This window comes from Carcharhinus amblyrhynchos, chromosome 12, assembly GCF_965287045.1.
Source record: "Carcharhinus amblyrhynchos chromosome 12, sCarAmb.v2.hapA, whole genome shotgun sequence".
NCBI classification, from domain to species: domain Eukaryota; kingdom Metazoa; phylum Chordata; class Chondrichthyes; order Carcharhiniformes; family Carcharhinidae; genus Carcharhinus; species Carcharhinus amblyrhynchos.
In genome coordinates this window covers 66,174,153-66,196,061 of record NC_137335.1, presented here as the reverse complement: position 1 = coordinate 66,196,061, position 21,909 = coordinate 66,174,153, and the positions used below count along the sequence as shown (strand labels likewise).

Below are 21,909 nucleotides of genomic sequence, written 5' to 3'. Positions count from 1 at the left end.
AGATATCTTAGAGAATGGATGAAGCAAAGAAGAGAATCCTGTCAATGGTGGGGGCATAACTACTGCTTGGTGTGTCTACACCCTGGCTGATTCTGAGATGGGGCCAGAGATGGCGTATCTGTGCACAGTCTTCCGAGGAATGCTAGGGATGATTGGCTGCTATGTTTTCACAATCTCGATTTGAGGGCTGGGGGGTCTTCGGTTCAGTGAAACGCATCTTGGAGGCTTGGGTTCAGTTGAAGACTCCAGCCGCTGGACCTTGTGTTGTCTGACCCTCGGTGTTAGTCGAGAAGGGTTGGAGGTAGCTAGATGTGTCAGATCCATGCCACCCGACTGGGCTAAGTTTCTCTTTGGGACTGGGGACAACGACATGGCAGAGTTGCGCAGGTTTTGATGATGATCCAGATGGATCCAGGATGCTGCTTGACGACCCTGTCATGGCTTTGGCAATTTTCAAGCTCTGTAAATGGTTTTATCTTGTAGTTCATCATTAATCCTGAACTTTGTTCCCCTGAGATCATAATCCTGATTTTGTGATGATGCCTTTTATCCTGACATGGATGCATGATATATGAACACAAAGGCATTTGCCATCTGTTACTCTCTGACAATCAGGATTGTCTTTTTCTTTCTGGTGGAATTTGTCCATTGGCATGCCCGGCAGTGGAACTAGGGAGGCTGTGGATCTTCTTTGCATTGAGTATGCTGAGTTGGTTATGTGAGGGTCGTGCGATATTTATCCGCTTTGTTTTTTATGTGCTGTAAACCTTGCATTTGCACAGAGTACAATTTTTAGAAGCCTTCAATTTATTTTCTACATAAGATTAATAGTGCCACAGCAGACTGGTGGTTAGGTGGTTTGGCACAGATGGTTGAGATGGCTTTAAATCCTCATTCTGGGTGAGAAGAATTCCCTGTTAGAACTATTTGGGGTCACAATTTTCCTTTGTAATTTTGTTGTTCTGGGATTTAAAATTCATTGCTTGTTTCCTGAGAGTACTGACAAATCATGATTTCTGGAAAAAAAAATTAGACCTTTCTTTATTATTGCTGTCTCTGTTGCTGTTGGAGTGAGGGAATTCTGTTCAGGTGCATACTCCTGCATATAGTTGATCAATCCTTGGATATCAAGCCTTGTTAGGTTTGTCTTCTATTTTGATTTTGATAACGCAAGTAGTGGCAGTGGTTACTTGATTACTTGGTCATGGAATGTATGGTGGACATATCAAGTTGTTAGCGTTTCTCTCTGGGGAAATGTGTTGATAGCAAAGCTCAAATGGTGTCTCTGGGATTGCTTAGTTTGTTCAATGTATAAAAGTGATGTGAATATTCTTGGCTTGTTGGCCCTTAATGGGTTGTTGAACAGGTTAGGGCAGTAGTGGCTGTGTTTGTCTGGGTCAGTTGGAAACTATGTTGGATGGAGGAGTAGGTTTCCCTCTCCCAAGATGTCCCCTTCTGGGGCTCCTGGATTGCTCTACCTGTTGAGACTTGATTATCCTGAGGATGTAGTGTCCCATTGTCTTCAGGGCCTGAGTGCTTTGGTTCAGCAGTGTTGGAGTCTTTCTTCAATCAGCAGTTAGGGTTGGTTGGAGGAGGAGGTTGCTTCCGTTGTGATCATATGTAGCGTTCCAATCTGTCCGTCTTCTCGGTGTATATGCTGAAAGACTACGTCTGGCATCTGTTGGATAATCCAGATGCTCCTTTCTCTGGAGCTTCCTTTCTTTGTCCAGATAGGCCGTGTGTTGAGATGGGCTCTGATTTTTTTTTAATATATAGTTAATCCTAGAAGGTTTCCCTTATCTTTGATGTTGGAGAGCCTGATCAGTTGTTTTGATATGGCTGGAGAGGGGGAGATTTGTTGTGTTTTTGCCTAGGTGTCTGAATGCTAGGCTTACTGGTTCCTATGTATGAGAGCTTGTGCATATCTTGTACCAATGGCAGTACCCTGAAGTTGCCCACATCCCTTTTCAGGATTGTCTTCTTATTCTTGATGGTCCTAGGTTACAGAGTTAGATCCCAGTTGGTTGTATATTAACCCATAAGGGATTCTGTATACTGTGTAGCTCTGTCTTTATTAACTTGTGGAGGAAAATGTGCACCATAGGGCCATGTGATCATAGTTTTATCCTATAATCCTGAGATCCCCCTCCCTTTCTGGTATCCTTTATCCTATATGAGAAGATGGCGACTACAGTGATTGCACTGATTGATAATTTGTTTGAATACATGGTAGTCTTTTTAAAAATAAATGTTCACTAATAAAAGCAGCAGTTGTTGCCCTTCCCAACTGCCAGTGAGAATATACTGGGATGTTATCTTTTTGAACTGTGATTGTTTGATACCACTTTGTGGTTTTGTGCATTATCGCTGAAGGGAGTAAAGAATCAACCCCATTGGCATGAGACTGGATCTCTCAGGTTGGGACGCGAGAGAATTTGTTTTTCTTTACAGCCATTTGGCAGTTTATGGTCAATTCCTAATGGTGGATTATTTAGATTTCAGCAACTGAATCTGAATTCCCAAACTGGTATGGTAGGATTTCTGATTGTTTCAGACCTCTGGTAGTTCAACAGTATAATCAGTACACAGCTGTACATTTTAATTACTGTTTTTATAATTTTTGAATAATTTTAAAGAAACAAAATCTGTTATTACACTTCCTGAAACATACCAGATTTATGCCAATAGGTGTCAGTGTATATGCATGTACAATGGCTTGTCTTAGTAGATTGATCATGATTGTTTTGTCTATATTTTAATTATGGATAGGGCATGAGCACAGGTTGTACCATAATTTATATTGGAGTTTCTTGCAGAAAGGGACGCTTCTACATGGTTATTTGCTGTAGTTGATTCTCTGTTGCCAGGCAACAAGCAAATATTGCAAGCAGTACCTGCTCTTGGAAGTTTGGCAATTCGGCATACAAGAAAATTGGCATGCTCCTCTACAGCAGTCATCCTTAACTGGGATTATGCTGAAAGTTGTCAAGATTTCTGCCAAAACTAACCAGAAAATGTGTAGGAGGTAACTATTGCCATGATGGACATCTGATTTTGGAGTTGGGACAAAGGGTAGTCAAGGTGTCTTGTCTATCAAAGGATGTTGTCCAGTTGTAGTGAATCAGAGCTGAGGGCTCTGTTTGCACGGGCTTTAGTTGAAGTGTATCTATGTGCAAAAAAAACAAGCTGGTTTGCCTGTAAGATTGTGGTTAATGTCTGAATTCAGCACATTGGATGGAGGAGGGTGGTTTAGACCAAGGAGATAAGATGCTGAGCATTATATTCTAGAATCTAGAAGGTTAAGCGGTGATTTGATCAAAGATTTTGGGACGTTAATGGGAAAAGTGTTTTCTCTACCTGTCCTGTTTGTGCTGGTTGGCAAGTGTAGGACTAAGGGATGTAGTCAAAAAATTTAAGGTGGGTATTTTAAAAATGAAATTTGGAATCACTTGTGCTTAATAAGGGCAGTCCAAGTTTTTGGAACCCTTCTGCAACAATAATTGATGCTAAATCAATTCTGAAATTCATTATCTCAGATTTAAAATTTTATTCACCAAAGATATGAAGGGATATGGGACAAAACTTCAGTCACAGATCAGCCATCATCTCCTTAAAAGGAGGGGCAGGCTGTAGGTATCATACACCCTATACCTTTTTGTGTTCCTGTAAGTCATTGTCCAATGGGCAACAAAGAAAGGCATTGACTTTAAGCTTTAAGGGGAGTGGTTTGAGCAGAAATGTAGCATGTAGCAGCTTTGAGGAATGCACCATAAGACTTAAGAGCAGAAGTAGATCATTTTGCCCGCTGAGTCATTCAATGAGATCATGACTGATCTGATGTAATCCTCAGCTTCACTTCCTGCCTTATCACCATTACCGTTGATTCCTTTGAATTTAGGAAGGAAGATTGGAGTGTGGGAGTGAGATTGTCAAAGGCTGTAATTTGGAAGGGGTTTGGTGTGATGGGGTGAATAAAATGAAACAAGGCAATGGAAGCATCTTTAAACAGAGTCAATGATTTTGAAATGAGTGTGCTGAGAGTCATCAGTTTTAGTGTAAATGGAATGAGTTTGAACAGAAGTGTGGAATTTATCAGGGATCAGCAATAGACTTCCACAAGAACCGTTCCCTAGTCAGGGACACAAGGAAAGCCTCTGATGGCATGTACTTTAAGGGAGCCCTGAAAATACTGTCTTCCAGGGACCTTGTCTCACGTTGTAGAGGATAGTGTTTACTATCCAAAGGTGAAGATAGCAATAGAAAAAACAAATAGTATCAGCAAATGTAGGAAAAATATCTAAAATTTTATAGAAAATTCAGCCCCCATGGGAATTCCAGGTTTAATGATCTATCTTCTGACGCTGCCCTGCGTGAAATCAACTTAACTCGAATCAGAAATCTCCTGCTTTTACGTGAGGCATTTGAAGAGACCTTGTGTTCCAGTGAAGCAACCAACTTAACTTGGCATTTGATTAGGGGAGCTGTAAGATGAGGACTTAAACTATTTCTAAGTATTTCCATGTTTTCTCTGTCAATCACATTTTCTTTCAAGAGATTCTTGCTCAAGTTCATAGAATTTCATGTTGCAAGTAAATCGGTCCAAGGCTATCTGCCACTCTGTACACCTTTTTTTGATGTAACTTAACTGCAAAATACCTTGCCTCACTAGATTATTTTGATTAGTTATCTTAAAGATAATTATTCATAATTTGCAGACAGTAGAATTGTGTAGTTACTGTTGTCGCGACCAGGGTTACCTTTTGGCTATTGGGATGCCTTGCTAGGTTAAAGGTACTGCATAAATACAAGTTGAGTATTGGATTTCCTCAGATGACTTGCTGGGTCAATGCATCGGTACAAAATTTTAGTCATGAATGTCTGTTTTGGGGTTGCATTTTTTTTCCCTTGATACCCATGGCAAGTGTGTAGAAAAACTGCTTCTTGTTGCTTGATGGCAACCTTGGTCCCAGTGGCAACCTTTGTTGGAAATTTTTTGTGTATGAGTATCAGTGGGCTGGTTAATTGCCAAGAGAAAGCTTGCACGCTGTTTGGTGTTGCATTTGAAGGAAGGATGTGCCCGTTTTCAAATTTGGTAATTGCTTGATGATAAGTGCTCCAAGAATTATTGGACTGAAGTTAGCAGGCCCATTCACTGCAGGCGCAATTTGTGCCAGCCAGATCTCTCTTTGAGATCTTCCTCGCTGGTGATGTGATCACGTTTATGTCCATGAATTTACATTACTTTTAAGGGATAATTAAAGGGCCTGGCATTGTAGCATCCATCCATGATGGACTTCTCCTGGCAGCATGACGTCATGTGGCATGAATCACTGCTCCCTTTCGTGATGACCACACCGGGGGTGTGAAGGTGCCTTGAGGGATTGAGGACAGTGGGCAATGCTGAGGAGGCACATTGCCACCTGGGATCTCACTCCTGTTTTACCGATCCTCTGGAGTTTTCTCATTAACATTTTTTGTTGGGAGGAGTCATAAGAGTGTTGGCAGGATCTTTGTTCAGGAGATGGATAGTTTTAATGAATTGTATAATGGAGCAGGGACATCTTCTGGAGGACTTTGAAGGACATTAAAACCCCTCCTTACATGCTTTGTGTAAGACCCAATTTTTTTTTCTCTCCGTTCATAGATGAGGATGTCCCTGCAGACATGATTGCAGAAGAATCAGGACCTGGTGCACAAAACAGCCCATACCAGCTGCGGAGAAAGTCACTACTGTCAAAACGGACAGCTTACCCTACAAAGAATAGTATGGAGGTGAGTCACTCCAGGAGTTTAGAAAAATGTTTTAATGTTCACTGTCTTTTTTAATGTGGAAGCCTGGCTAATACAGTTGACTGTATTATCAGTTCTCATTTTGTTACTGACCAGACAATGGAGTTCTTGAAGGATGAGGTGGACATTTTACCATGTGTAGCATATTTAATTTTTGAGGGAATTAATGCTCTGGAGCTCTTGAATGCTGGATATTGATATGTACAAGCATTCTGCTGATATGAAATCATGCCCTGATTTAATTTCACCAATGTACACTAATTCTTAATCAGATTAATAGACTTAAATAAGCACCTGGATTTCAATACCATTTAAGGAAAAAAGATTGTGTTGGAAAGTGCCTTTTTTTTCAGAATTACAGCAGCTGTCTATTTTGAAAGTTGCAGTTTCAGTTTTCTGTGTCTATTTAAATTTCCCATCCATAGCTCTGCAAGAACTTTGTCTGCCCCATCACACACTGATGATTTTGGTCCATCATTGATTATATTTAAGGCTGGGATTGTTGCTGTTCCAGGAATCAAGAGATGTGGGGAGTGGGCGTGAAAGCAAGTTGAAGCCCGATTGTATTGAATGGCAGAGCAGGCTGGTCGGGCCGAATTGTCTACTCCTGCTCCTATCTCCTCTTCTGTTCTGAGCTGATCAGTTTACTTTTGGAGATTGAGGATTTTGTTTGAAATTGGGAACTGGAACATTGTATTTAGCTTGTGAATTTCAAAGGGTGGAAACTAGGAATGTGTTAATTAGATGAAGTGAAAGCTATTTTGTTTGGGATTAAGTGCTGTACTGTAGCTACACCTTGAAAATATTCAACTATTTTGAAGACAGTGTTGGATGGTGTAATAGTTTAATATCCTGCATATGAGGAAGCTAGTGTTTTTCTTTCCTGAGATCTTGAATCTTTTTAAGGGGCATCTAAAGTTTACTTTGGACCTGACTAATTTGTTTCAGCCCTGTAATTTCCTGCCTCTGAAATTTTTTTCTCTTGAGCTTCTTAATTTTCTGTCTAACTGATCATTTAAACTGTTTCTTTGCTGTATATCATACATAATCATGTGTAGTTATAGCCAGTTTTGAGCACAACACTTCAATGACACTATCGAGGACTTGGAACAGGTGCAGAAATGATTTACTAAAATGGTAGCAGGGATGGAGCACTTCAGTTATGTAGAGAGACAGACTAGAGAAGTTAAGGTAGTTCTCCTTGGAGCAGAGAAGGTTAGGAGTAAATTCAGTAGAGATATTCAAAGCCTTGAATAGTTTTGATAGAGTAAATGAGGAGAAATTGTTTCCCATGACACATGGATCAGTAACCAGAGGGCACAGGTTTAAAGAGATTGGCAAAAGAAGCAGATTTGAAGAGGAAGCCATTTTTAAATGGCGATCTGAAATGCACTGCTTGTAGGGCTGGCAGAATCTGAATAATTTTCCAACTGGAAATGGGGAAGCTGTGGGGAAGGAGCAGGGGACTGTTCCTAATGGGTAGATCTTTTAAAGAGCTATCACAGCTATGATGGCTGAACAGTCTCTTCCCATGATTTTATAAAATACATAGTTTTGGCTGCTAAAATAGCACGCTTCTCCTTCTAGCTATTCAATAGAAGATTAATAGAAGATGCATCCTGTGACCAACCAAAAGACCTTTTGGAATTTCATTGTTGGTATTCAAATCTTCAGTGAATCTTAACACTTTTGCTCCTCTTGAAAAATGCAGTAGTGCTGCAATAGTCAGTAGAACTCTGAAGAATCTGGGGAAGCTTGAGGTTTTATAGTTTAAATTGTTGTGATCGTTTGAAATTTGGCGTTTTTGTGGTTTGTCCTGATGAGTGCAAGATAAAGAGCTTGAACATGTCTCTCTCTTCAGCACGGTTTGTTTTTCTACTGTCCAAGGAATCGTACTTCAATATACGTTACTGTTGCAATCTCCATGTCCTGTGGCCCGGTATCCAGTTTCAAAAAATTCACGTCAGCAATCCTTTCCAATTAACAAAACCCATGAGTGGTGCTTCCTATTTTTCACAGCAACATAGGCATATAGGAAATGGAGCAGAAGTAGGCTAATTCAGCCCTTTAAGCTTGCTCCACCCTTCAAACAAACCATGGCTTGCCTCAAATCCGCCTCCCTGCCTGTTACCCATATCTCCTTATCCCTTTTTTATTAGAATGTTGAATAGTGTGTATACCCAACAACGTGAATATGTAATGACTTTAATGTATAAAACATCCCAAATCACTTCACAGCACTGTTGCCAGACAAATTTTCCAGAGCTACATTGAGATGTCAGGAATAGAGACCAAAAACCTGGTCAAGAAGCCACATGAGGAAATGTTAGAACATGGCTTGAAAGATTGGATTGAAGGATAGAAAGAGTTTGAGGCCAAGGCATGAAAAGGCAGATTCCAGAGTTCAGAGCCTAGGCAGTTGAAGACATGACTATTAGTGGAATGATGAAAATTGGAAATGTGCAAGAAGCCACCATTAGAGGAGTGCAGAACAATTGTCATCAGCATGCCACATAATTCAGCATCACATTTTTGTCTGATGGTCTTATGGTGCACCTGGAATTGTTTTATTCATTAAAAGTATCAAATAAATGCAAGTTTTTGCTGTCAGGCTGGGAGAGATTATTGAGGTGGGAAAGGGTGAGGCCCTAGAAGGAATTGAACACAACTATGGATTTGTCATTTTTGATGGTTATCATTTGGATGGAAATCAATTTGATTCCTAATTTTGGTGTTGCAGCTATAAACCTTTAAGCTAGATGCCTCATTAAAAATTGTTGCAATTAAATCACGTTACAAAATGGATTATTAGCCTGCAAATAGCAAAATAATGGCTATTGTCTTAACTTTGGTGTTTTGATTAAATTCCTACTGGTTGACTGGAAACAGATGTTTGTTTCCTTCAATCTTTCAAAGTTATGGGCACTGGAATGCTATTGGCACATGAACTTCTATCTGAACTTAAATTTTAGGAGCATGCCATTTTGGCTTTATAAAATTTAAATTGGGAGTGATCATGTAAGGAGTATTAATTGTATCTCATTTGATATAGTCTTAATTCTTTGAATTAAGTTCAACTGCCTTGTAAAGTTTTCTTTCTCTTGTCATCTCCATCTTTAAGTTTTTAAGTATTTGTGCCCTATATCTACTACTTTATCACAGTGCTGCCTTCTCGAATGGAATTGATTGCATCATGAAGCCTTTCATGTTGAATTGGTGATTGGGTAATTTTTCTGAACTGAGGATAAAATGCTACTTAAAGGGATTGTCCTGTAATTTTGAGTTGCAGTAGCATCCATTCATTTCCTATTGAAAGTTGAACTGTAGTCAAATAAGACTTCAGGATGTTAGAAAAAAAGTGGATATAAAAAGAAAGAGATAGACGGTCCATTCTTAATATAACCTTTGTTCAGTCCAAATAGTCTTGATCCCCTCACTCTAAATTAATTTGCTCACTTTCTAAATGCAGTGATGCTCCACTCATACAGTAGATAATTTGAGGTTCTTGTTCAAATCTCTCTGGCTTATGTAGAGCAGATAAGATTTTTAGAAAACCAACTTCCTGGCATTATTTAAATTTATTAGTGTCACACGTAGGCTTACATTAACACTGCAGTGAAGTTACTGTGAAAATCCCCTAGTCACCACACTCTAGTGCCTGTTCGGGTACACTGAGGGAGAACTTAGCATGGCCAACCGATCTAACCAGCATGTCTGCTGGACAGTGGGAGGAAACTGGAACACCCAGAGAAAACCCTCACAGACATGAAAACGTGCAAGCTCCATACAGACAGTGACTTGAGCGAGGAATTGAACCCGTGTCCCTGGTGCTGTGAGGTATCAGTGCTAACCACTTGCCATTTAGCAAAGAGCAAAGAACAAAACAGCCCGGGAAACAGGCCCTTCGGCCCAACGAGCCCGCACCGCCATTTTAACACCACTAGTCTCTCCCCCCCACCACCCATGACCCTTATCTATTGTTTTATGGCCATCCACATTGAGGGAAACCAATTTAGGGACAATTTATTACTGCCAATCAGCCTAATAGCACATCTTTGGGGTGTGGAGCACCCGGAGAAAACCCACGGAAGCACAGGGAGAATGCGCAAACTCCCACAGACACTGGCCCAAATCCATGTGTCTGCACAGCAAACAGTGATAGTCACTGAGCTGTGGTCTTGCCCAGCACCTGGTCCAGTTTAAGCACACACTGACAACATGAAGCACTAGGCCAATCTCGAACAACCAAGAGCAGCCCAAGTATGACGCATCGCGTGTATGCCCCTCGTTGGACAACAAGGCGGACCGACTTAAAACCTGTGAATGAAAAGAGAAAAAACATTATTATCATACCACATCCATTTACCTTACCAGGATAAATTAGATGAATTTGATTCCAGGCGGGTGAATCCTAGATTTAGGAGAGCATTGCTGTAATCAGCTCTGTAGCATTGTAAATCCAACAGTAAAAATTAGGTACTGTGACATATGAAACACTGCCAGTTAACATTTTACTGTTGTCCAATTAAATCCTACCAGTAAAATCCAATTAGTTATATTTCTTCAGACTGCCACCTCTAATTTAAAATGTAACAAGAACAAGGAAAGATTGCATCAAGTGGAGGTTCAGTGCACAAAAATCTGAAAGGTCTGATGGGCACGATGGGCAAAGAGTGGAAGAAAAGTGAAAAGGAGAAAGCTTTCAGGCTTCACACTAATGCTAGATCCCAGTATGTAATACTCACACAATTGAGAACAAGTTTTGTTTTGGAGTTTCACATGTCCTGGGGGTGCAGCTATTTTATTCTTGCAATGCATATTCAAACCTGAAGGCTGCAAGTGTGCAAGGATAAAAGAGTTAATTTTGCATTGGTTGCTTCTCCATTTCAGTTACGGGAAATTAGTTTTTTGTAGTTGTGTGAACGAAACCAGTCCATACAAGTTGGCAGACTTGAGAAGTAGCTGGCTAGAGTTAGGCAATCTAGATCTTGACTTGAGCTTCATCACAGAAATCCTTCATTTGAACTTGTACAATCGATTTGCACGCATGGTGCTTTGTAGCCCTGGCGAAAAAGGAGCCTTTTGCAGGTAAGGTATGTGTAACAGATGCTCCTGTTTTGTACCTGTTGTACTTGAACTTGAAAGATAAGTTTGGGAATAGTTTAAAACAAAAGTTTTACACTGCACAAATGTTTAACTTTGTTACTTTTCATCTGTATTTCTCATGTCTTCCCTTACCACCTCTCTACTGCAGGCAGTCACTTATGAAAGATAGATTTGGACTCTGGGTATGCAAAGGCCCTTTGGATTTTTACACAAGTCATTGTTGTTTATGTAACCCTGGGCAGAGAGTATTGATAGGGAGGCAATTTCATCGTAGGAGCCACCAATCCATCTGCTATTATTAGGGGAGATTTCTTCCATGTGTTTGGGTGTGTTGAGATTGTAAGTGCCTTCTTCACAAATATGTTTGAATTTTACTGCATCCAGCGTGCAGATGAAATGTCACCCGCAGATGATGCTCGCTCAAGATGTTAAACCTGCTGAATGGCCATCAGTAGTCATTGACGTTCAGCATTTTTTAACTTATAGCTAGTGTTAATCCGCTGCTTTGACTGCCACCACAACTGAAGCTAGAATTTATAGTCCTTATGTTCCCTTTGTATTTCCTATGTGGGCGTGGAAATTGTTTGTTTCCTCTTATTGTTTTCTAGCTTTTTTAATCTCATTTTAGACTTCAAAAAGTACATTTTGTATTTATGATTTCCTTTTGTATTGTTAAACATAACTTTACAGAAACTTAGATTAATTAGACACTCTTTCTTTGGTGCAGGAAGAGGCCATTTGACCCATCAAGTTTGCACTGATCACAATCCCACCCAGGCCCTACCCTCATATCCCTACATATTTACCCGCTAATCCCTCTAACCTACGCGTCTCAGGACACTAAGGGCAATTTTTAGCATGGCCAATCAACATAACCCGCACATCTTTGGACTGTGGGTGGAAACGGGAGCACCTGGAGGAAACCCATGCAGAGACGCGGAGAATGTGCAGACTCCACACAGACAGTGATCCTAGCTGGGAATTGAATCCAGGTCCCTGGAGCTGTGAAGCAGCAGTGCTAACCAGTGCTATCGTGTCGCCATAGGAAAGCTATATCTGGACTACCTGAAGATTTCACCACCCCCACCCTGCATGCTGTATGTCATTCTGTTAAATGACAACCATAACCATTATTCCTAAAATGCTGATTGTGGCCTAGGGCTCAGCTCCTCCCTCTGTGACAGGATCCTAACCCACAGACCGTGCGGTCAGTAAGGATGGACAACAATGTCTCCACAATTATCCTCAAAACCTGTGCCACACAAGGCTGTGTCCTATGCCCCTTACTGTACTATACTCCTTATACACCTATGACTGTGTGGCCAAATTCCCCTACAACTTGATTTTCAAGTTTGCTGATGACACCATGGTTGTGGGTCAGATCTCAAATATTGACGAGATACAGTACAGGAAAGAGAGGGAGAATTGGGTGAAATGGTGCGATGACAATAATCTGTCCCTCAATATCGGTAAAACAAAGGATATAGCCATCGACTTCAGGAACCGTAGTAGAGGACATACCTTTGCCTACATCAGTGGGGACGAAATGGTTGAGGGCTTCAAGTTTCTAGCTGTTCAGATCACCAACAACCTGTCTGTGTCCCTCCATGTTGACGACAAAGTTAGGAAAGCCAACGAACGCCTGTATGTTCTCAGGAGGCCAAGGCAGTTGGCATGTCTGCTACATTTCTGACCAACTTCTACAGGTACACCATACAAAGTGTTCTTTCTAGATGTATCACAGCTTGGTATGGCTCCTACTCTGTCCATGATCACAATAAACTACAAAAAGTCATGAATGAAGCTGAATCCATCACACAAATCAGCCTCCCGGCCATTAACTGTCTACACTTTGCTGCCTCAGAAAAGCAGCCAGCATAAGCCAGGACCCCATGCATCCCAGACATACTCTGTTCCACTACCTTCCATCAGGAAAAAGGTACAGATGTCTGAGGGTACATACCAGCTGGCCCCAGAACAGCTGTTTCCTTGCTGCCATCAGATGTTTGAATGGGCCTACTTTATATTAAGTTGACCTTTCTCTACACCCTTGTTATGAATGAGACACTACATTCCTTCTCTATGTACAGTATGCTTTGTATAGCACACACGGAGCAATACTTGTCACGTGTATCAGTGGGATTTCAGTTCACAAACTCAATTTACTAAATAATGGTTGGAATGTGAGTCTTTACAGGTAATCAGGTCTTAAAGATACAAACAATGAGACTGGAGAGAGGGTTAAGCACAGGTTAAAAAGGTGTATATTGTCTCCAGCCAGGACAGTTAGTGAGATTTTGCAAGCCCAGGTAAGTCTTGGGGGTTACAGATAGTGTCTGTAATTCAGTGATTACAGATAGTAATCCAGGGTAATACAGGCAGTAGCTGAGATAGAACTCTTAAGCTTTGATATTGGACCACAGGAGCCTGAGTAGACTGTTTAGCCTATTTGAGTCTGTTCTGTGAAATTATGGCTTCTCTTCAGTTGAGGTGCCTGAAGATGATGTGCCTTTGTTTAAGAAGGGCTGCAGGGGAAAGCCTGTGAACAACAGGCTGGTGAGCCTAACATCTGCAGTGGGTAAGTTGTTGGAAGGTATTGTGAGCGCAGGATCTGTAGACATTTAGAGACGCAAGGACTGATTAGGGACAGTCAGCATAGCTTTGAGAGTAGAAAATCATGCCATATGAATTTGAATTTTTTGCAGGGGTAACCAAGAAGGGTAGATGAAGGCTGTGCAGTCGACATTGTCTGTATGGACTTTAGCAAGGCCTTTGATAAGGTACTGCATGATGGGTTGTTGCATAAGATTAAATCTCAGGATCCAGGGTGAGGTAGCCAATTAGATACAAAATTGGCTTGATGACAGAAGACAGGATTGTTTTTCAAATGGGAGCCCTGTGACCAACAACATACCTCAGGTTTCGGTGCCGGGTCCACTGCTGTTCGTCATTTATATTAATAATTTGGATGAGAATTTAGGAGGCATGATTAGTAAGTTTGCAGATGATACCAAGATTGGTGGCATAGTGGACAGTGAAGAAGGTTATCTCGGATTGCAGCAAGATCGTGATCAGTTAGGCTGGTGAAAATGCAAGGTGATGCATTTTGGTAGATCGAACCAGGGCAGAACTTAGTCAGTTAATGGAGGGTGTTGGGGAGAGTTATAGAACAAAAGACATCTAGGGTACATGTTCATACTCCTTGAAAATGGAGTCACAGGTGGACAGAATGGTGAAGAAGGCATTCGGCGTTCTTGGTTTCATTGGCCAGAACATTAAATATGTGAGTTGGGATGTTTTGTACAAGACGTTAGTAAGGCTACACTTGGAATACTGTGTACAGTTCTGGTCACACTATTATGGAAAGGATATCATTAAACTAGGAGGAGCGCATGGTTTGTGTTACAAAGCAAATTGATGGTTTGAATTAAAAGGAGAGGCTGCACAGACTGGGACTTTTTTCCTCTGGAGCATAGGAGGCTGAGAAGTGACCTTATAGAGGTCTATAAAATAACGAGGTGCAAAGACAAGGTAGATAGTCAATAATTTTTCCCAAAGGTAGGGGAGCTTAAAACTAGAGGGCATAGGTTTAAGGTGAGAGGGGAGAGATACAAAACAGTCCAGAGGGGCAATTTTTTCAGTGTGGTAAGTGTCTGGAACAAGCTGCCAGAGATAGTAGTAGAGGTGGGTACAATTTTATCTTTTAAAAGCATTTAGATAGATAGTTAAATGGGTACGATGGATATTGAGGGATATGGGCAAAATGCGGGCAATTGGGATCAGCTTAGGGGTTTTAAAAGGGCGGCATGGACAAGTTGGGCCGGAAGGTCTGTTTCCATGCTGTAAACCTCTATGACTCTACAGTTAAGGATCTTCTTGGAAGAAGCAATCACAGTATGGTTGAATTTAAAATATAGATAGAGCTTGAGAAGGTAAAATCCAATACCACTGTCTTTTGCTTGAACAAAGGAGATTACAATGGGATGGAGGAGATGTTGGCTAAGATAGACTGGGAACAAAAACTTTATGGTGGGACGCTTGAACAATGGAGAACTTCCAAAGTGATTTTTCACAGTGCTCAGCAAAAATTGATACCAGTAATAAGGAAGGACTGTAGAAAGAGATAATCAACATGGATATGTAAGGAAATAAAGGAGGGTATCAAATTGAAAGAAAATGCATACAAAGTGGCAAAGAATAGTGGGAACCTAGAGGATTGAGAAATCTTTAAAGATCAACAGAAAACCACAAAAAAAGCTGTAAAGAAAAGTACGATGGAGTATGAGAGAAAACTAGCTCAGAGTATAAAAACAGATAGCAAAAGTTTCTGCAAATATGTAAAATGAAAAAAAAGTAAAAAGTAAAAATTCGTCCTTTTGAGAATGAGAAGGGAGACGTAATAACTGGAAATGAGGAACTGGCTGAGGCATTGAACAGATTTTGTGTCAGTGTTCACAAATAACATGCCAAAAATTGATGACAAGGCTATGGCAGGTGAGGACCTAGAAAACTATCATTATCACAAATAGTAGTATTGGGCAAGTTAATGGGGCTAAAAGTAGACAAATCTTCTGGCTCTAATGGAATGCATCCTAGGATATCAAAAGAAATGGCGGGAGAAATAGCAAATGCACTAGTGGTAATTTATCAAAATCTGCTGGACTCTGGGTGGTTCCTGCACATCGGAAAACAGCAAACGTGGTGCCAGTGTTTAAAAAAAGAGGTAGACAAAAGGCATGTAACTACAGGCTGATTAGCTTAACTTCTGTAGTAGGGAAAATGCTTGAATCTATCATCAAGGAAGAAATTGTGAGACATCTGGATATAAATTGTCCCATTGGGAAGACGCAGCATGGGTTCATGAAGGATAGGTCATGTTTGACTAATTTGGTGGAATTCTTTGAGAACGTTACATGCTCAGTGGACAATGGGGAACCTGAGGATATGTATCTGGATTTCTGGAAGGCATTTGACAAGGTGCCATACCATAGACTGCTGCATAAGATAAAGGGGCATGGTGTTATGGGTAATATGTTAGCAAGGATAGAGGATTGGTTAACTGACAGAAGCCGAAGATTTGTGGTAAATAGGTGTTTTTCTGGTTGGCAATCAGTGGCTAGTAGTGTGCCTCAGGGATCAGTGTTGGGATTGCAATTGTTTACAATTTACATAGATGATCTGGAGTTGGGGACCAAATGTAGTGTGTCAAAATTAACAGATGACACTAAAATGAATGACAGAGCAAAGTGTACAGAGGATGCTGAAAGTCTGTAAAGGGATATAGATAGTCTAAATGAGTGAGCAAGGGTTTGGCAGATGGAGTACAATGTTGGTAAATGTGAGATCATCCATTTTGGTAGGAATAACAGCAAAATGGACTATTATTTAAATAGTAAAAAATTACAGTGTGTTGCTGTGCAGAGGGACCTGGGCGTCCTTGTGCATGAATCACAATAAATTGGTTTGCAGGTGCAGCCGGTAATTAGGAAGGCAAATAGAATTTTGTCCTTCATTGCAAGAGGGATGGACCTTAAAAATAGCAAGGTGATGTTGCAGCTGTATAAGATGCTGGTGAGGCCACACCTGGAGTACTGTATACTGTTTTGATCTCCTTACTTGAGAAAGGATATACTGGCACTGGAGGTGATACAGAGGAGACTTATTAGGTTGATTCTGGATTTGAGGGGGTTGGCTTATGAGAGAGACTGAATAGAATAGGACTATATTCACTGGAATTCAGAAGAATGAGGGGAGATTTTATAGAAACATACAAGATTATGAGGGAGTAGGTAAGATAAAAGCAGGGAAGTTGCTTCCACTGGCCACCCAAAGGGTTGTGAATCTGTGGAATTTCCTGCCCAGTGAAGCAGTTGAGGCTACCTCATTGAATGTTTTTAAGGCAAGGATAGATACATTTTTGAACAACAAAGGAATTGAGGGTTATGGTGAGTGGGTGGGTAAGTGGAGCTGAGTCCATGAAAAGACAAGCCACAATCTTATTGAATGGCAGAACAGGCTTGAGGAGCCACATGGCCGCCTCCTGCTCCTAGTTCTTATGTTCTTATACTAGAGAAAACCACAAATAAAAATGACTACCAACCGATTGGCTGATGATGATATAGCAAATCTTCAAATGTAATTTTCTGAGCTTTGTCAATGTAACACTTGCCTTTAGTTATTAACAAGGGGGTTCATGTGAATACAGTGTGAGGAAATTGATTACATTTCTTGGTATTTTGTCAAAATTTCAAATGTATGTTCAAACTGAGTCAAAGCATTTCATTTTGATAGTGAATGCTTATACTTGCTTTTTATGGACTCATCATACATTGAGTAAATGTCTTTGTAAATGGATGGGGCGATTACACGCTGAGAATGTAATGTTTTGACATTTCGCTGCTTCTTTCTCGTGAGTTGGTTCATTTGAAGCTGTTCGCAACAAATCTAGATTTTCAACTTTATGTAAATTAATCTTAATGTGGGCTGTTATGTGTTCAACAGATAGCATCTGGTCATCTTCACTTTTGAGTTACAAATTTCTTTGCAGAAATATTTACACAATGGGACAAATGAGAGTAAAAATATTTGATTACTGTCAAACATGATCAATTGAAAGATAAAATTGTTCTAATTCGAATTTTGTTAATGATCAATAAAATCCTGTTATAAATTTTCTAGATACAAAAAAGTGGGTGCACCAAATCTGGCTATCGTTAACATTATACTAATCATCAAAAGCCTGTTGCTTGTTAAATTTCATATGTTTCAGATTCAGTGTTGAGACTTTGATCCTCGTAAAATAGTGAGGTGACCTAAAATATTGTCAGGGTGGAAATGTTACTATTGAGGTCACTTCATTCTCTCTCTGTATCGTAGAAATGCTGATGTGCCATCACTTAGGCCAGTGTCCACTGTCCTAACTTGTTTGAAAGATTACAAATGGATTAGTAATCATGAACCACTGTATCCAAGTTAAAATATATTATTATATTCATTGAAACTAAGTAAATTGTGCTCTAATGTATTTTAAGAAAACTATTTATTTACAGACATGAAGTGGATAAGAATCACATCAATTACTAGCAAACTGTGATCATTTAAAATACTTGGGAGCAAAGAGATCCTGCTGAGAGCGATGGGCGGTTACTGTTTTGCTCAGCTTATCAGCAATATATACCAGACTATGACTGACATGTTCTTCTTATTACTGCACAATGTCTTTGGCCGTCTATCATCTTATTTTGAGAGTCCCCAAGATGTCTCTGGACCCCAGATTGAGAACCATTTGGTTATATATCTCCTTTTGCAAGTTACTGCAAGGATTTGTGATCTCCCTTTACCAAGTTGAGTGGAGTTTGTGTCTATGTTTCCTCATTCAACTATGCAAAACTGTTGACATCATGAAAGTTTGGAAAGTTCATAACATTCTTCAGTATCTGCTCACAATTTTCATCCATACTGTCTAATGCAGCGTGGTGGAATTGGTATGTAAAAATGGAGGGAGAAACCCATCAAATTTACTGTAAACTAACACAGCAGACTATTTTTACTTGTGGGAGTAGAATACTTATTTAATTTGAAAATTGTAGTCCTTCAAGTTTTATGTAATTGTGGTTGTAAATTTAGTTATTGCCTTTTGCTGTCTGCTAGGGTGCTTCCACTTCAACTTCAGAAAATTTTGGTCATAGAGCTAAGCGTGCAAGACTGTCAGGAAAGTTACAAGATCTTCCGGGTAAGCAAATTTTGTATTGTGAGCAAATGTGTATTTTTAGATTTGACCAAAGAGTTTAAAAATTTGCTTACGTGATTCCTTGATTTTCACAGAATCTTTACAGTGCAGGAGGATGCCATTTGGCTCACTGAGTCTGCACTAGCTCTCTGAAAGAACATTCTATCTAATCCCACTCCCCTACCTTATTGCCACAATCTTGCACATTATTTTTTTTCAGATAGCAATCCAATTCCCTTTTGAATGTTTCAATTGAACTTGCCTCCTCCACTGTCTCAGGAAGGTCGTTCCAAATTCCCAACCAGTCTCTTGGTGAAAACATGTTTCCTACCATCACTGCTTCTCCTTTTGCCCATTATTTTGAAGCTGTGCCCTCTAGTTCTCGATGTACCTCTGAGATTCATTTAGTCCTTTTCCATTCCTGGTGTGAGTTTTTAATATTGCCGAGAAGTTAATTTGACTTTGTGGTCTTCTGAAGCTAAAGAGAGGAAAGGAAAAAGCATAATAAAACTGGTGCATGCTTAGCATGGTTTTCGGTCATCTCGATTGTGAACATCCTTGACTCAGTTGCAAATTACTGTTGGTGATACAATGGTTATTTGGTTTTGTTCTGTAGCCAAAATTGGGAGCTTCTGGGGAAAAATTCAGCTTTGATCATTTTTGGAAATTGCATGGACACTGAGTTGATCCATTGCCTTCTGCCTTAATCAAATAGGACATAGGGGCTCAAAATTCAAGCAAGTTTAAAAGTCAAAGATAAGAAAAAGTGTATGGATCCAAATTATAACTTCTGCACGTTGACACTTTGGCAGCGGAACCTGTTAGATGAAGAGTAGTGAGAATAGAAAGTTGGGTGAAGGGCTATCAAATTCAAAATGTGTGAATTTTTGTTACGCATTTGTTTATCAACAAGGGTCAGGTTCATAAGGTTGATTAAAGTGCATGGAGCTGCCAACAAATATTAAACTATGCCAACGTCAGTATATTCTATAAAGATCTGCAAAAAGTACAATATTTTTGCTCCCAGATCGTACAATACCATGAAATGCTGTTCATAAACTGATGCAATATCTATATTCAAATCTGTGGCAAGTACCATTGCGGTAAACATGAACTTTGCAAATTGCTAAAAATGCAGTTGCACCCCATTCAACAAGGGGTAACTTTATCAAGGTTTTTGTAGACTTGTAGTGTCAGTGGAAGCTCTCATCAGTTCAATAACCTGATCGCAAAACCCAGCTCATTGTAAAACTTCTCTGCATTCTCTATTCTGCTTCTATATCCTTTTATAAGTTTCAACAACAGAATTTTATACATCCTGGTGTATGCTTAACTCCCTGTTTTTGTAATCAGTTGCTCCAGAAATACAACCCAGTATTTTATTTGTGCTATTAATGGTCATATCAACTTGTGTAGCTATCTTTAGTGATTTATGTATTTGTGCTCCCAGATCCCTTTGCTCTTCTGTCATTTAGTTTCTTACATTCCAAGGAATGAATGGTTTTCTTACTCCCCTACCATGAAGCACCTCATATTTTACCATATTGAATCTCTATACTATTTACTCACTGATTCTGAAAGCCTTTTTGTCCCCTGTACTTTGGTGCAGTCTTGCAGTCCCCTACTTGTTTTAAGTGGTTTCCGTTTTTGATTCTGGATAGATTCCCAGTTGCTACTGAAGTTTGCACTATTCTTGCCTTGCTGTCAGCTGTGTTTAGCTCCTCAATTATCTTGGTGTACTTGTTTCCTTTCTGGATACTGGAAGCTTTTAGAGAACACTACGTCCCCTATTTTTGTTTTTTGAGTCAAAACTTAAGACGTGATTTTATTTTTTTTAATACCTTGTCTCTACATTTACCTTGACTTGAACTCCCTAGCTATCTCCTTTAGTATCCTAACTTTACTCAATATGTATGCTCTAGCTCCAGAAGACAGCTGACCATCCCAAAAATATTTTGCTTATGACACACTATCCATGTTCCTGAGCACAAATTTGGCTTGACTATACTCTGGGACCAAAAAACATCATGCCTTTACCTAAGTTTTACTTTTTGATTTTCTAACTTCCAGAACCTTGTATTCTGTGATGTGGGCAGTGTCGGGTATCTGTTCACAGGCCTGGTTCGCTCTGCTTAATTGCTGCCTTTTTCTTTCTTCAATCTCAATCCATCTCATGTCCATTACAATGGCTGCGGCTTTGTTACTCCTTTGCTCCCAATTCTTTTGGTCTCTATCTCTAACCTATCAGCATTTATTTTTGAGGTCTGATGCTGGCTTGACTATATTTATCTTACCAGTGAAAACTCATTCATGAAGTCTACTCCATCTCCTCAGCTCTGTCAACCCTTTTAATTTCCTGCAGCTATGACCACAGTAATTTCATTGAAGTTATTGGACTGTTGGGTTTGTGGACAGTTTTCATATCTTTTCACATGTCCCGCAGCAAACTCTTCGTGACCTTTATTTTTCTTTCCTCCAGATTCTTGTGCATTAATTTTAAAATGCCAGATACTAACTTTTTGCTTTACTTTTATCTTGATGACCCCTTTTAATTTTTACTTCAGTTTCCATGTAGTATATAATTTGGCTTATTTTGGGTGACCACTTTGTTACCTATTTCCCACTACACTGTTTTCTAAACTTTAAATCTACTGCTTCTGCTTCTCCAAAAGTAAAATTGGAGTTAATGTTCCGAGCATTTTTCCTGTTCATATGATACTTCATTCAATAGCTGAAACGTCATGCTGTTTGGAGGTTGGTTAAATTGAGCACTCCAGTGGTGTGACATTGTCCTATCTCAGTTCACCTTGTTATCATGTCAGATGGCTCTTGGAGTCTATGCTTTTTGACGTAGTTCTACCAGTACTGGCTTTGGTATCTCTGTAACCCAATCTTTGTTCCTCTCTCTCCCTCCCTCTCCTCTTTCTCTCTCGCCAATCCTCCACACATCTGTCATGTCCATATCTATATCTCTAACAGAAAAGATACCCATTTGAGAAGGAACTGGGTTGAGTTAAGGTGAATGATGGAGTAAAACTGATTGGTATAACTATTGATTAAAGCTATAGCCAAACAGGTTAGCCATGGAACACTGCAGTCTGTATTTCATCTTTGCCAATTGGAAGTTCTGTTCTATTGATTTGACTTGGCCATATTAGATTTTCTATAAATGTTTTGTTGACACTGAATAGTCGTCAATAATCAGCCAAAACATCTCCTCCATTTGCTACTGTAAAAACTGAAATTACGAGCTCCAGTAGTTCTTTGCATTGATTGGCATACAC

At 39.9% G+C, this 21,909-nt stretch overlaps 1 protein-coding gene across 1 annotated transcript in view; it reads left to right on the top strand.

The window, feature by feature from the left end:
- LOC145351054 (F-box only protein 11) overlaps window positions 1–21,909 on the top strand; it is a 130,229-nt gene that overhangs the window by 42,145 nt on the left and 66,175 nt on the right. The window contains exons 2-3 of the mRNA XM_080200654.1: window positions 5,645–5,772; window positions 18,547–18,628. Of these exons, the coding sequence (XP_080056780.1) occupies window positions 5,645–5,772; window positions 18,547–18,628 (210 nt within the window). The remainder of the gene's footprint in view (window positions 1–5,644; window positions 5,773–18,546; window positions 18,629–21,909) is intronic.